The sequence below is a fragment of the Megalobrama amblycephala genome, linkage group LG21 (genome assembly GCF_018812025.1).
Source record: "Megalobrama amblycephala isolate DHTTF-2021 linkage group LG21, ASM1881202v1, whole genome shotgun sequence".
Lineage (NCBI taxonomy): Eukaryota > Metazoa > Chordata > Actinopteri > Cypriniformes > Xenocyprididae > Megalobrama > Megalobrama amblycephala.
In genome coordinates this window covers 3,573,515-3,587,892 of record NC_063064.1, presented here as the reverse complement: position 1 = coordinate 3,587,892, position 14,378 = coordinate 3,573,515, and the positions used below count along the sequence as shown (strand labels likewise).

General features: G+C 38.7%; 1 protein-coding gene across 1 annotated transcript in view; it reads left to right on the top strand.

Moving 5' to 3' along the window:
- The window catches only part of ptprga (protein tyrosine phosphatase receptor type Ga), a 321,286-nt gene that overhangs the window by 233,513 nt on the left and 73,395 nt on the right, over positions 1-14,378 (top strand). The window contains 1 exon segment of the mRNA XM_048172553.1: positions 6,991-7,057. Within this exon segment, the coding sequence (XP_048028510.1) occupies positions 6,991-7,057 (67 nt within the window).

The following is a 14,378-nucleotide window of genomic DNA, read 5'->3' as shown; positions in this document are numbered from 1 at the left end:
CGTATGTACTTTAAATAATGTTTAAATGGTGTGATATTTATGAATTTTACTAAGTATTTGCCCATTTCATTGTGTCTGCTGTGCTCTTGCCGAGAGAGCCCGCCCACACTCTCTTCTGATTGGCTTTGGTTTTTGATTGATTTTATCGCTTCTCATTGTCGCGTTGCATTGCTCATCGCTGGAATCTTATTGCATCGTGTCGTTCCATGTAAACGTACTGAGTGTTGCAAGTTATTAGGGCCCGAGCACCGATGGTGTGAGGACCCTATTGGAATTGCTCAGCCAATTATTCTTCTTCTCCAAAATGAATCGCATTTTTTGAGGGCCTAAACGTTCTCAAAAACTCATGAAACTTTGCACACGCGTCAGAAGTGGTGAAAATTTACATCTGATATGGGTTTCAGAATTAGGTGTGGCAAAATGGCTCGATAGCGCCACCTACAAAATTTCATTTAAGCGCCCTTCGTGCTACGTTTCACGTACAGTTATGAAATTCGGTAGACAGATGTAACAGCCCAATACCTACAAAAAAGCCCCTGGGTGCAAAGTTTGTAAACCCAACAGGAAGTGAGATATTTTGAATTTTCTCTACAAAATTTTGGCAGTTTTTGCCATTTCCACATGTTGTACTTTAACGAACTCCTCCTAGAGCTTTAATCAGATCAACATCATATTTGGTCAATCTAATCTAAAGGCCTTTGAGACGTTAAATTGCGAAGATCTTGAGTTTTCGCTGAAAGGCGTGTCCGTGGCGGCCTGGCAAAGTTCGATGTTTCGCCATGAAACAGGAAGTTGTTGTAACTCGGGCATACAATGTCTGATCTGCCCCAAACTTCACATGTTTTATTAGAGTCATGACCTGAAGACATCTATATGACAATATACAGTTACAGTCATAGCGCCACCTGGGGGCAACAGGAAATGACATGTTTTACACTGTGATTAACTCCTCATAGAGATTTAACCAGATACACATCAAATGTTATCATATGCCACAAAGTACCAAACATACAAGAAACACGTTAAATCATGCAACACTTGGCTAAGTGCTAATGTATGTGATTAACGCCATGAAACAGGAAGTTGTTGTAACTCAGGCATATGATGTCCGATCTGCTCCAAACTTCACGTGTTTGATAACAGTCCTGGCCTGAACACATCTATATCGCAATATTCGGTTATGGTCAAAGTGCCACGTGTTGGCAGCAGGAAGTGTGGCATTTCGAAATGACTTTGGCATAATTCTCCTGTATTCATTCGCTTACATGCATGTCGACCACTGTTCACTGTTTTCCTGAGGCCAGGTGCGAGGGCCCTTTCATCGCTGCTTGCAGCTTTAATTTGGTCTATATTTGCTTCGACAGCAAACATTGTTCCACATTAAGGATCAATAGGCACCATTTTAATTTTTTCTATATATCCTAATCATTTGTTAACATGTATTCATTACTTCAGTAAGCTCATTGTTTCTGCCTTAAATTAAAACATTGTTTGAATTAATACAATGTTAGCTAATTGCATGATTTGTATATGTACATTTCTGAAATTACATAACTTGGACACAGTCACCTCTGATAACAGATTACTCTAATATTGTAATGTTGATATGTGTTTCTGTAAAGCTGCTTTGAAATGATATGTATTGTGAAGCACGTCCTGATATTGCTGAGTAGGGCTGGGCGATATATCACATGCGATTGTCACGCGCATTTCATCAGTAAAGCCAGTTCCCTGATTACCGCTAAATCGCCATCACCTGCTTTCAAATGGACCGGCATTTAATGGACAGAGCCGTAGTTCACTGACGTTCATATCGCAGATGAATCGCCTTCGATAATGAATGCGATATTGCGTGGCTTATCAGTGAACTACGGCTCTGTCCATTAAATGCCGGTCCATTTGAAAGCAGGTGATGGCCGATTTTAGCGGTAATCAGGGAACCGGCTTTACTGACGAAATGCGCGTGAGAATCGCATGCAATATATCGCCCAGCCCTATTGCTGAGTTAGATGCGTTCCTGGGTCAACATATTTTGTTGATCCTGGAACAACATTGTAGTCTGAAAATTTAGTCTTAACCCTATTCCTATTCCTACCCCTAAACCTAACCCTACCCATAAGTTATCCCAAAAATCAGAGGGAAATGATAGATGAATAACACTGATGTAGAAGCACCAATTCATGATTTTAAGCCAAAACTTGACATAATCTGTAAACTTGTCCCTCAAATCTGATTGGTTGATTTGAATGTTGTTCCAGGATCAACAAATATGTTGACCCAGGAACATATTGAACTCAGCAATATCAGGTTATGCGTATTGTGAAAAGCCCTTTACAAATAAATGTGAATTGAAATATGAATTGAAGCTAAAACAGGATCAATTGTTGTGTATGGAAGCTTGTTTCCGCCGCTAAATAAAAGAATAAAAAAGTTAATTGTGACTTTTTATCTCACAATTCTGACTTTTGTTCTTGCAATTGCGAGTTTGCATCTCACAATTTTGACATTTTTTGGGGGTTAGTGCACGCCTCAAACACACCACTACAAGTCAATTAACCATCATAAGGACTTAGAAAACTATTTATGAAGGTAAAAAAGTTACTTAGTTCTGCTTTAACAGCTAATTCGTCTCACCAGTATGTAAAAGAAATTCTTTTATTCAGTGAATACATTTATTATGTTACAGAAGATTTCTGTCAAATAAATGCTGTTCTTTTGAACTTTTTGTTTATAAAAGAATCCTGAAAAATTATCAAGGTTTCAACAAAATATTATGCAGCATATATTAGAATGATTTCTGAAGGATCATGTGACACTGAAGACTGGAGTAATGATGCTGAAAATTCAGCTTTGATCACAGGAATAAATTACATTTTAGAATATATTAAAACAGAAAAAGGTTGTTTTAAATTATAATAATATTTCCCAAAATTGCTATTTTTACTGTATTTTTGCTCAAATAAATGCAGCCTTGGTGAGCGGAAGAGACTTCATCTAACCAAACCCAATCTTTGAAACACTAGTGTACGTATACTTAAGGCCTTTGCACACTGAGTCCGAAATTTTCGCATTCGTTTTTTCGTATTCGTAATCCTAAAAATTCGTCACGCACAGAGACCTTGCACACTGAGTCCGATGCGTATTAATGAATGCGTTGCGAAAAAAATCGCAAAACAATACAAAATGAAGTCTTCAAGCAGTGAGCACGATTTAGTTGTCCTCTCTCTCCTTAAAAAGAGGAAATATTGGGTCCATCCAATTTCGCGATTGCATAGAGAGAAAGAGTTTCACCTCATCAAGGAGCTGTGTGATTATCCCGAGCGTTTCAAAGTTTACTTCAGGATGTCAGTGGCTCAGTTTGATGCTTTGCTACTGGCACAATCTGTCTTTGTATTCCGCACGTTGTTTGTCATTCAGTGCTGCTGTTTTGTGCTGTAGGCAGTGGATCAGCTTGTCAGATGGCATTCGGGATTTTTGCGTTTGAGTACGGTGGCTCTGAATTATCAAAACGTCTCTCAAAATGCATGCCACGGATGCGAAAAACGCAGAAAATCGAACCTGATCCGAATATTTTTTTGACGGACGAAAGTTTCGGAGGCAGTGTGCAAACGTGATTGACTTAACGTGAGGTCGAATTTATTTTTTAACGTGCGAAAATTTTGCATGCGAATTTCGGACTCAGTGTGCAAAGGCCTTTACTCTTTAACAGTTGTGTAAAACGAAGGACAAAAACAATAGTGTATAAAATGGTGGGGGAAAAAAATAATAACAGAAACACAGAAATGTATGCAGATGTTTGCTATAGACATTTGCAACTGTAGCTTTTCTTTGAAGAACAAATTTTCATCAGGGAAATTCTGCACCCTTCACCCCCAAAACTCAGAAGACTAATCATTAAATGACAATACAGAATTTCAGATTCTAAATCTCATGTGAAAAGAGTGTTATATATTTTCCCCAAACCCTGTCTCATAATATTTTCCTATACACTTATACTATACTTATACACCTATACTTATACTCTGAGGAAATCCTTGTAGCATGTGTCCCGCTCGATATCTCTTTTTATTTGAAACTCACACCATTTTCTTTATTGCCCAAGCGTTTAGTCTATCTATCCCTGATTAAGGAAGATAGCAGTCGTGACATCTGTCATGATACGTTCATAGGCTTATTTACAAGACACATGTCGTCCACACACTAGAGCACAGCTATTAGCTTTTAGCATGTAGCCAAAGCTTTTCTTTAATACACTTGAAACCACAGGCTTGTTGGTGACCCGGGACACAATAAATCGTTTTTAGGTTGTATATAATTCATTGTTGGTTATTGTTTCAAGTTATGGTCTTGTGCTGTTTTATTAGCTGGCAGTTATTTGCGTTCCTCATTTACTTTTAATCAATCGCAGGGCTTTTTTCTCTCTCTCTCTCTCTCTGTTTACCTGGTACAGCTCACAGCTGCCACATTAAAAACCTCACTCTGAGCTTAATACTGTAAATGAGCATTTTTATTTTCCATCTGCTAAAACGTACTTTGAACTTTATTGACTTGCATGTGCTATTTTTACTTGTGAGGTGGAACAGAGCTCTTAAACTGAGTTTAAAGCAGTTTGCTGCTATTTATTTTACCTCAGGGTTTGTTCTACAAGGAAGTCCAGGTGTTTGTGGGTTGTGGGTGACTTCTGGCATTACAGGCTCATTTGCAGAGTGCTTTCACTTGTTCCAGTGTATATGAATGCAATGTAGAACACGATATGAGCTCTGTTTAAAAAAACAAAAACAAAACAAAAACTCTCTCAATGTCTGCGCTCTGCTAAGGCGATATGGGAACTTCATAAGTAACTCAAGTTGAAATGCTCTACATAGGCAGCTGCTCTCTTTAACAAACATTCTCATCTTTTACCCACCCTCGTCTTTCAGACCTGAATAACTTCATTTCTTCTGCGGAAAACAAAATAAGATATTTTGAAAAATGCTGGTAACTAGTTGACTTCTGTTGTTATAATTATTAAAAAAAAATCTCATTTTGGAACAACATGAGGGTGAGTAAATGATGACATATTTTTCATTTTTGGGGTGAACTATCCCTTTAAGTTCCCTCCATTGTCAGTCTGATGTTGTTGACCAGCAAAGACCTCACACTGTCTCTCTCTCTTCCTCCAGCCCTGACACTTTTGGCTCTGTCATTTTTCACACACTCTGGCTGTATAGCTGTCCTGAGGCAAGCCAGTCCTGCTACTAGAATAAGAAAAATATGCCGGCTGCAGATTCTGTGTTTTGTTCTCCACACAGTGCCATTCCAACCTCCTCTTGCTACACAAAAAACAAAAAAAAACAAAAACAAAAACAAACCCAAAGTCTAAAGATTGAATTTTCACAATACCTTTGGAATGCCTTTGATACATTAGAGAGCATCTATCTATCTATCTATCTATCTATCTATCTATCTATCTATCTATCTATCTATCTATCTATCTATCTATCTATCTATCTATCTATCTATCTATCTATCTATCTATCTATCTATCTATCTATCTATCTATCTGTCTGTCTGTCTGTCTGTCTGTCTGTCTGTCTGTTGTTCTATCATTCTATTTATCTATCATGCTATCTATCTGTCTGTCAAACTCTAACATCTTGTGCTCCACTCAGACTATCTACCAGGTTTTTCCTGTTTCATAAAATGGCTGTCTATCCTTTTGTTTTTGTCAATCTGTCTATCTACTGTCCTTTGTTTTTGTCTTTGTCTGTCTGTCATCTATCTATCTGGCTGTCTGGCTGTCTATTTGTCTGTCTGTCCTCTTTTCTTCTATCTGCATGTCTGCTTTCTATTTGTGCCATTCTTTGTCAGTTCTCTGTTGCGCAGATTTGTCTCTCTGTCATTCCGCTGACTGTCTGTCTGCTTTTCTGCTTTCTATTTGTGTGTCTGTCCATGTTTGTCTTTCGGTCTGTCGTGTGACCTCAGTGAACAGCAGTCTTTACTTTGGGACTGAAGTCTGTCTAAGAGAACTGTTCAAGACAGTTGTTGTAGTGCAGACTTGTGCCGTTAACTCTTACTGCCCACTTCCTGAGTTGAGCTTCTGGAATTCTCTTTCATGCAAGAAACAGCACAAGAGTGTTCAAAGAGCCTGGAGAGATTTATGAGAGAGAGAGAGAGAGAGGGTGGCTAAGGGCCAAAGAAAGTGTGTGAATCCTTTTCACTCCTGCCTCATGAGAATGTTGGTTAGATCGGCTAACCAGCACTGGCTTCCTTGATACACAAGCGACGCGCGCGCACACACACACAAACTCAACAATAGACCTCACCCCTTGGGTCCTCTCTGTCAAAGCCTGTCTCCTGATTCAACCCTATAGGGGCTTCTTAAAAGCACAAACCTGTATTTGATACACCTCCATCCAAGAGAAGCAAAGGAAATATGCTCTGCCTGTTAGGGATTTTCCCTGATCTTTGCTTTTTTTAGCGGTCAAAGATTGTTCAAATTATTTTCAAACCAATTTTATTTTTGTATATAGTCAGCACTGAGCAAGCCATCAGTCTCTTTCGCTAAGGAACATATGCTCAGAAACACACATTAAAGGTCAGTACTATAGCTTCTCTCTTTCAGGTTTTATTGCGTTCTGGAGTCTTTTGTCTGTGTTCAACAATTCTGTCAGTTCAGGTGCATCTCAAACACAGGCAGCTTTTGAAGCGGTATGAAGCATAATGGCTTCTCTTATGTGAAGTGTGTGTTTGTGTGTGATTGCAATCATTTTGCTTGTATGACATCAGCACAAAACACATCATGTACTCCACTCAGATATCTACCGGCTTTTTCCTGTATCAAAAGTTATTGTCTGTCTATCTATCTATCTATCTATCTATCTATCTATCTATCTATCTATCTATCTATCTGTCTGTCTGTCTGTCTGTCTGTCTGTCTGTCTGTCTGTAACTCCCAACATGAAGGTGAAAGTCATTATTTTTTATTTGTATTCTTTCTCTCTTTCTCAGGTGGGAATGAAGGACAATCCAGCAGTAGATCCGATCATTCATGGTCTAAGAGGAGTGGTGCATCACGGTTAGTAGAATGTTTCATGCACATTTCAGGTTGAGGGTTCAGTATTGGAATTTGTTATATATTATTTTTTACTAGTTACATGTATTTTTTAATTGTCCTGGCAACAACTCCTGCTAATTTGTTGATGACCTGTGTGTCTACTACATGCACATATATATACAGTATCTCACAGAAGTGAGTACACCCCTCACATTTTTGGTAAATATTTTATTATATCTTTTCATGTGACAACACTGAAGAAATGACACTTTGCTACAATGTAAAGTAGCGAGTGTACAGCTTGTATAACAGTGTAAATTTGCTGTACCCTCAAAATTACTCAAAACACAGCCATTAATGTCTAAACTGCTGGCCACAAAAGTGAGTACACCCCTAAGTGAAAATGTCCAAATTGGGCCCAAAGTGTCAAAATTTTCTAGGACTGCCTTAACCCTCTTGGGCATGGAGTTCACCAGAGCTTCACAGGTTGCCGCTGGAGTCCTCTTCCACTCCTCCATGACGACATCACGGAGCTGGGGGGTGTTAGAGACCTTGTGCTCTTCCACCTTCCCTTTGAGGATGCCTCCACAGAAGCTCAATAGGGTTTAGGTACCCTCAGCTTCTTTAGCAAGGCAGTGGTCGTCTTGGAGGTGTGTTTGGGGTCATTATCATGTTGGAATGCGGCCCACTCTCCGAAGGGAGGGGATCATGCTCTGCTCATTTATGGTTCCCTCAATGAACTGTAGCTCCCCAGTGCCGGCAGCACTCATGCAGCCCCAGACCATGACACTCCCACCACCATGCTTGACTGTAGGCAAGACACACTTGTCTTTGTACTCCTCACCTGGTTGCCGCCACACACGCTTGGCACCATCTGAACCAAATAAGTTTATCTTGGTTCTAGTAATCCATGTCCTTAGTCTGCTCCAAAACTCCATGTACAAGCCCAGACCTGCCAACATGTACGCATTTTGCGTACCAGGTACGCATTTTGACCTCAAAGTACGCTGGTACGATTTGTCACTCTATACTACGGAAAAACCCGGTGACTCCTCTGTGCACGCGTAGTACTCAAATCCAGCAAAAGAGTTCGACCAATCAGCGCTGGGTTCATTTCCTCAAAAAGCAAGCGGGGATGATTGACAAATGCGTACGGCCTATCAATAAAAAGACACTGCAAATCGACAGCAACACAAAATCCCGCTCGATCCCTCCTTCACTCCCGAGTCCCGCCGTCTCATTGACTGAATTCTCAAGCGAGGAAAGCACACTCACGCACTTTTAACTCCTTAAGGTAAACGGGTATAAAATGCACAAGTAATGTTGAACAACAAATCTAAATAAAATTGAAATCGCTGATTATGAAAATGTTGTGATGTGTGACTGACTGACAAGCGCAAGTCTGGAGAAACAGGCGTTTATTTATTTATTCTCAGTGTTCAGAAACGTATAGCCTACATGTGTTGCGTTATTGTGTTAATACTAACTAAAGTAACTAATTATGCTACATAGCCTACTTATTTTGTATGAAGACTAGCACATTAGTTACTTATGCATTTAAAATGACCGTTGTCTCAATGCTGCGCGAGCCCTCTCTCATAAGCACAAACGCGTGCGCGCACACAGAGAGGTAAAATGAAAATTGCCGTGTTTGGTTTAAAATTTGTACTTGCTTGTGTTATTTTATTTTTTTTTTGTAAGAAAAGATTTTTAATTATCCACCCGTGTTTTTAAGATTCGGTAAATGACGGACACTTTAGTTAACACAACCCTCGTTATATGTCGGACTAACTTCTTGATATTCCTGAATACTCGATGCGTTTTGCTCTTATTGGTCCTTTCTATTCATTGTCAACTGTTTTCTATAAATATGTTTGTATTGGCTAACCTTTATTCAGCGAATGTTTGTCTTGTTTATAATTCAAAGACAGCACGCTACAAATAGAAACCCTTTTTTCTGTGGGATTTAGTATCATATTTGGATATTGGAATAATAAATTAAGTATTTTAAATGAATCACATGTAAACTCAATGTTTACTGTTTTCTAAGGGTTTCTTAATTTTAGACTAGTTTTCATTACAAAACCTGTAAACGACTCAACTGTCAGGTTAGTTGTATGTAAATATAGCCTTCTTGAAATTGCAAACAAAAAATTTTAGTCCATATTAAATATATGAATGCAATTCACTTGTGGTTGTCAGTTTGTATAAGAGCACATTATGCAATGCAAGATTAATCATGAATTTAAAAAAATGCTTTTGAGCAGGTGTAGTGAAATTTTTAATTGTGTCAAATTAAAAAAACTTTAACAGTCAAAATTAACGAAGATGGGTGTGTGTGCTTTGTGTATTGTATTCTCAAAAATGTAAAAAATACCCCCCCCCCAAAAAAAAATAAAAATAAACCCGTGCCCCGTCCCGTCACTGGTACTCGAAAAATTTTTCCAAGGTTGGCAGGTCTGCAAGCCACATGTGGCATTTAACAAACATAAAAATAAACCTAAAATGTCCAAAAAGGGGAATAAAGTGTCAGTGGGAGTAAAAGTGTCCAAAATAAACAGGGGATCTGGTGTCCTCGTTGTGCTGGGGCACTTGAAAGAAAAGGTAGAGCTCAAATGAGTTGGATCCCTCCCCTCTACCCTTGGATGCGAGGACCCAGTGTCATCATGGGGGAAAGAGACCTCTACGTGCTCGCCCCTGCTGGACCTGCGCTTCTCTCTCAAACCCACTCCAGGACACCAGTGTGCATGCATGGGGAAAAGAGACCGGTCTCCCGAGGTCTTTATCAGAGACGTGCTCGAGCGAGTCATTCAGTCATAAAAAAAAAAAAAAAGCGGACACAAGATGGCGCCAGTGGTCACGGTTTGTTATACAGCAGATTGTTATCAGCTTCGTTGTTATTGACGCAGTCATTATCAGAACATATCAAACCTCGGAATGTTTAAGAATGTCAATAGAAAACTCTACACATGCTGAATGTGATACATTAAAATATGAGCTTTAAGTAATAAATGATTAACATCTCTTTCTATCTCTCTCTCTCTTATGGACACACATTAAGAAATAGAAAAGCGCAAATAATCGAAGATTTGATAAAACGTAGTCTAGGTTTAAAGGCAATTTGATTTTGTTCATATTTTACCAGGCTTACACCACAGAGTAATAGCTAGTTTTGTGAGTTAATGTGACTAACCTTTGTGGATGTGATGTCTCATAAAATTTGATGATGTTGTTCCGGTGTCTTTAATTGTTTTCCCACGTTCTGTGCATCTAGCTGATTATGTGATAATAAACCCAAACGAAAGAACACAATGGCACGGTGCTCCCGCATGTTGCTGGGACTCTTATTATGAATTTCGGAGTTTATCCGCACAGACATACGTAATCAAATTCTATGACAAGAGTCCAGTCTACCACGACAAGTAAGGAAATATATGAGATGCAGATATTATAAAACCATTTAAACACAACACAAACTTTATTTATTATATCAGTAGTTATGGGTAAAAGACTTAGTCGTTTTTAAAATATCCGATATTTTATGCCGATCGATCAAGTCTGAATATTTAGGTCGATCCGATCCGAGTCTGAAGTCTGTTAAAATGCGATCGATGCGATCGATCCGAGTCTCTAACTCGAGTGCCCATCTCTGACGCACACAGTATATACCTGTCATGTATCCAGACTGACAATCACACAAACACCCACACATGTATACACAAACACATTATCTACTCATTTTGTCTCAAGCTTTGTTGAGAATGTGTGTAATTTTCTACTTGTGTTTTTGATTGGCGATCTCTGTTGTCAGGTGATAGAAGTAAAGGTAGGCACTTAAATGAACAAAAGTGGTGCTAGCCTGAAGAACTGCATGCTGATATACAAACAAAAAAGTACCCAAAGCTACTATTTGTCCATCATAATACTTTTTGTAAGGGTGGGCTTTCCATTAGGATCAGTATCGGATGGCACATTGACAGCATTATTGTAACTAAAAAAAATAAATCAAATAAAAGTTAGTTTCTTTGTCACTAGCATCATGAAACAGAATTTCTTTCTGTGGTAAAACAGAATTTCTTTCTCTGGAATTTCTTTCTTTTTTGTTCCGTAAGGGTATGCTAGGGGCACCAAAAGATCATTTTAACTTTCACAAGATGAATGTAATCCCGAAAAATAACCTTTTTTGCCTTGTGTAAGTTGACTCCCCGAAAGTCATCGTACAATTTCCCTTAATGTTCCTTCTGTCTGCTTCCAGACATTAAAAGCTCTGAAATGATGAAGACACCACCAACTGCTCCCAGCGTGAACTGTATATTCTGGAATATTAAGATGAAACGCAGAGGTCTGTCCATGATTTAGACAGAGTAAATTGACGTCTTTAAGGGTTTCTTAGTTAATATACTCTTGTTCTGCCTGCTTTTCAGTCATCTCAGGAACGTCTCACTATGTGTCCATGTGAAGTTTAAAGGCATGGCGAGGCTTTGATGGTAATTACCGGCCTGCGATTTGTGCTGCCCACTGAGACATTCGTAGAAAGTGAGCGAGAGAGAGAATGATGAAGTCGTGGTGTAATCCGGGCGTCCGTGGTACTAAAAGCATCGCAGTGCCATTCTGACAAAGAGATCAGCTCTAATGCAGTGTAATAATGGCACTCACTTTAAACTGTGCCCACTCAAAAGGGATTTTACCAAGATAGTTCTGCCTCCACCTGCTGCCAGAAGTCGAAGATGATGATGCTAAATCTGATGACAATGATGAGGGTTACCAAGATGTGATGATGGTGATTAACTCAATTTTTACATATTCTGATATTCTGAGTCATCCACACACTTGCAAAAGTCTCTCCCATGATGCTAGGATGTTGCCAGGATGATTATGCGGTTGTTATGGTGTTTTGTGTGGTTAAAAGAGCCCATTCCCAAATCTCTTCTGCTGTCTCAATGCGACTCGAATAGGGATGAGAATCGTAAAATATAATATTTAATTTAAAATCCAGTTCCATTGATTATTATTTTAGTACTTGTTAGGAATACACATTTAAGAAAAATAATAAAAAAATAAAGTACAACTATATTGAGAATTTCAATAAAAAAAAAAAATCTTATACAATATTAAACAAAAGGTTGCAAAAGGTGTATTTACACAGACTTTTTAATAATTTTTCATATTCTTTTTAGAGGTGGCATAAATGCAATTCGATAATTGGCCTTAGATAAATAAAAATGACGCAAGATATAAACTTGCAATTGCGAGAAATAAAGTCACAATTGCGAGATCTAAACTTACAATTGCGAGAGAAATGTCAGAATTGCGAGTTTATATCTCTCAATTTTGACTTTATAACATGCATTTTTGAGTTTATATCATGCAATTCTGACTTTATAAATAACAATTGTGAGTTAATATCTCACAATTCTGACTCTATAACTTGCAACTGTGTGTTATGAAGTCAGAATTGCGATTTAAACTCGCAATTCTGAGAAAAAAAAGTGTGCATAATAAAAAGTTATTTAATACTTTAATATTTTAAACTGTCGTATGGGCATTCGCAGTTTATATCACGCAATTGCGAGAAAAAAAAGTCAGAATTGTGAGATAATATGTCACACTTTTTTATTCAGTTGCGGAAACAAGCTTCTATAGCAAACTCTTAAAGGTGCCGTAGAACGCGTTTTCAAAAGATGTAATATAAGTCTAAGGTGTCCCCTGAATGTGTCTGTGAAGTTTCAGCTCAAAATACCCCATATATTTTTTTGCCTATTTTGGGGCATCATTAAATATGCGCCGATTCAGGCTGCGGCCCCTTTAAACAGCATAAACAAAGTTCACACAGCTAATATAACCCTCAAAATGGATCTTTACAAAGTGTTTGTCATGCAACATGTCTAATCGCGTAAGTACAGTGTTTATTTGTATGTTTACATTTGATTCTGAATGAGTTTGAGGCTATGCTCTGTGGCTAACAGGCTAAAGCTAACATTACACAGTGTTGGAGAGATTTATAAAGAATGAAGTTGTGTTTATGAATTATACAGGCTGCAAGTGTTTAATAATGAAAATAATGACAGTCTTGTCTCTGTGAATACAGTAATAAACGATGGTAACTTTAACGATGGTAACTTTTTTGCCCATCAATAAAGAAAGATTGTTTTTGTCCAATATTGGTCTAGTTGCAGCATCCACAGCCAAACCTTGACCCTTTGATTCAAATGATACACTACAAGAGGAGAGCAGACAGAGGCACATTTATTCATCCTTTTAATCCACTCTTTCCACACCAGTCACTGTGCAGCCTGTTTGCTGGAGCGTGCTGATTTTGTTTGCTCAGTAGGGTTAGAGTAGGGGACGGGATGGAGGTGTGTGTGTTCTCGGTGGGAGGTGGGACAGAGCTGTGTTATCTCTTCTTATCCCAGACAGAGAGGAGCAGGGGGTCTGCACACATTCAGAGCCGTGTCCGCTGTCAGCTCTCAGATGTCTGTAATTTCAACCTGCCGATCTTCTGCCGCATATGTACACGACGCACAGGAAGCTGAACCAAATGATTTGCAGCTCAAATTAATCGTATGCGGCCGTATGTGAATTCTTAAACCTGTTTATCTCCACTCTGACTACTAAAATGAAGATTTTGAGCAGTGTCTGGTTAGTGTTGGCGCTTAAGTGGCATGCATCCATGACAGAAGACAGCATTTTACACGCTGTATTTAAAAGCTCTCGGCTGGTGGAAGAGAAGAGCTGTCTTGTTAAGTGATCATCCATTAAGCTCCTATGAGGTAATTTCTCTTAATATTTAACCACACGTTAGAAGAGGACATGCCATGCGAACGCTCAGTCGTATATTACAAGACAGTGTGCACTCTGTGAGAACGGCCCAGTGTGAACATCAGTGCATTTGCGTTTGCAGATTACAATGGAGTTTGGGTCGAGACGACACATGCAGGCCCTCTGGGAACATGTTACTTGCGAATCCTTAATTCAAGGATGTAAGCTTTTGTTCTTTCACCTGACATTAACATGAGCAGGCTTTAATGAATCTCTCATGAAGTTCATGCTTCATTTTAACGTCAGCTGCGGGGACAAATGAGGTCTGTATAGAGCTTCGCTCACGTCAGTAGTTTCAGAATTATTAAAGCTATTAAAGAGGATGTATAATGGATAACAAGAAATTCCTTGCTTTTTCAGAGTATGATGTACAATGTAGATTGAGCTCCCTCTCCAGTCCACTCAGACTATTTATGGAAATGAAGCAACTTGATCAGAAATGTTCACAATTATAACGTATGGCCAAAAGGACACAATCTAAACCCTATCATCTTGCCTCATGAATATTATTAGGCGATATAAC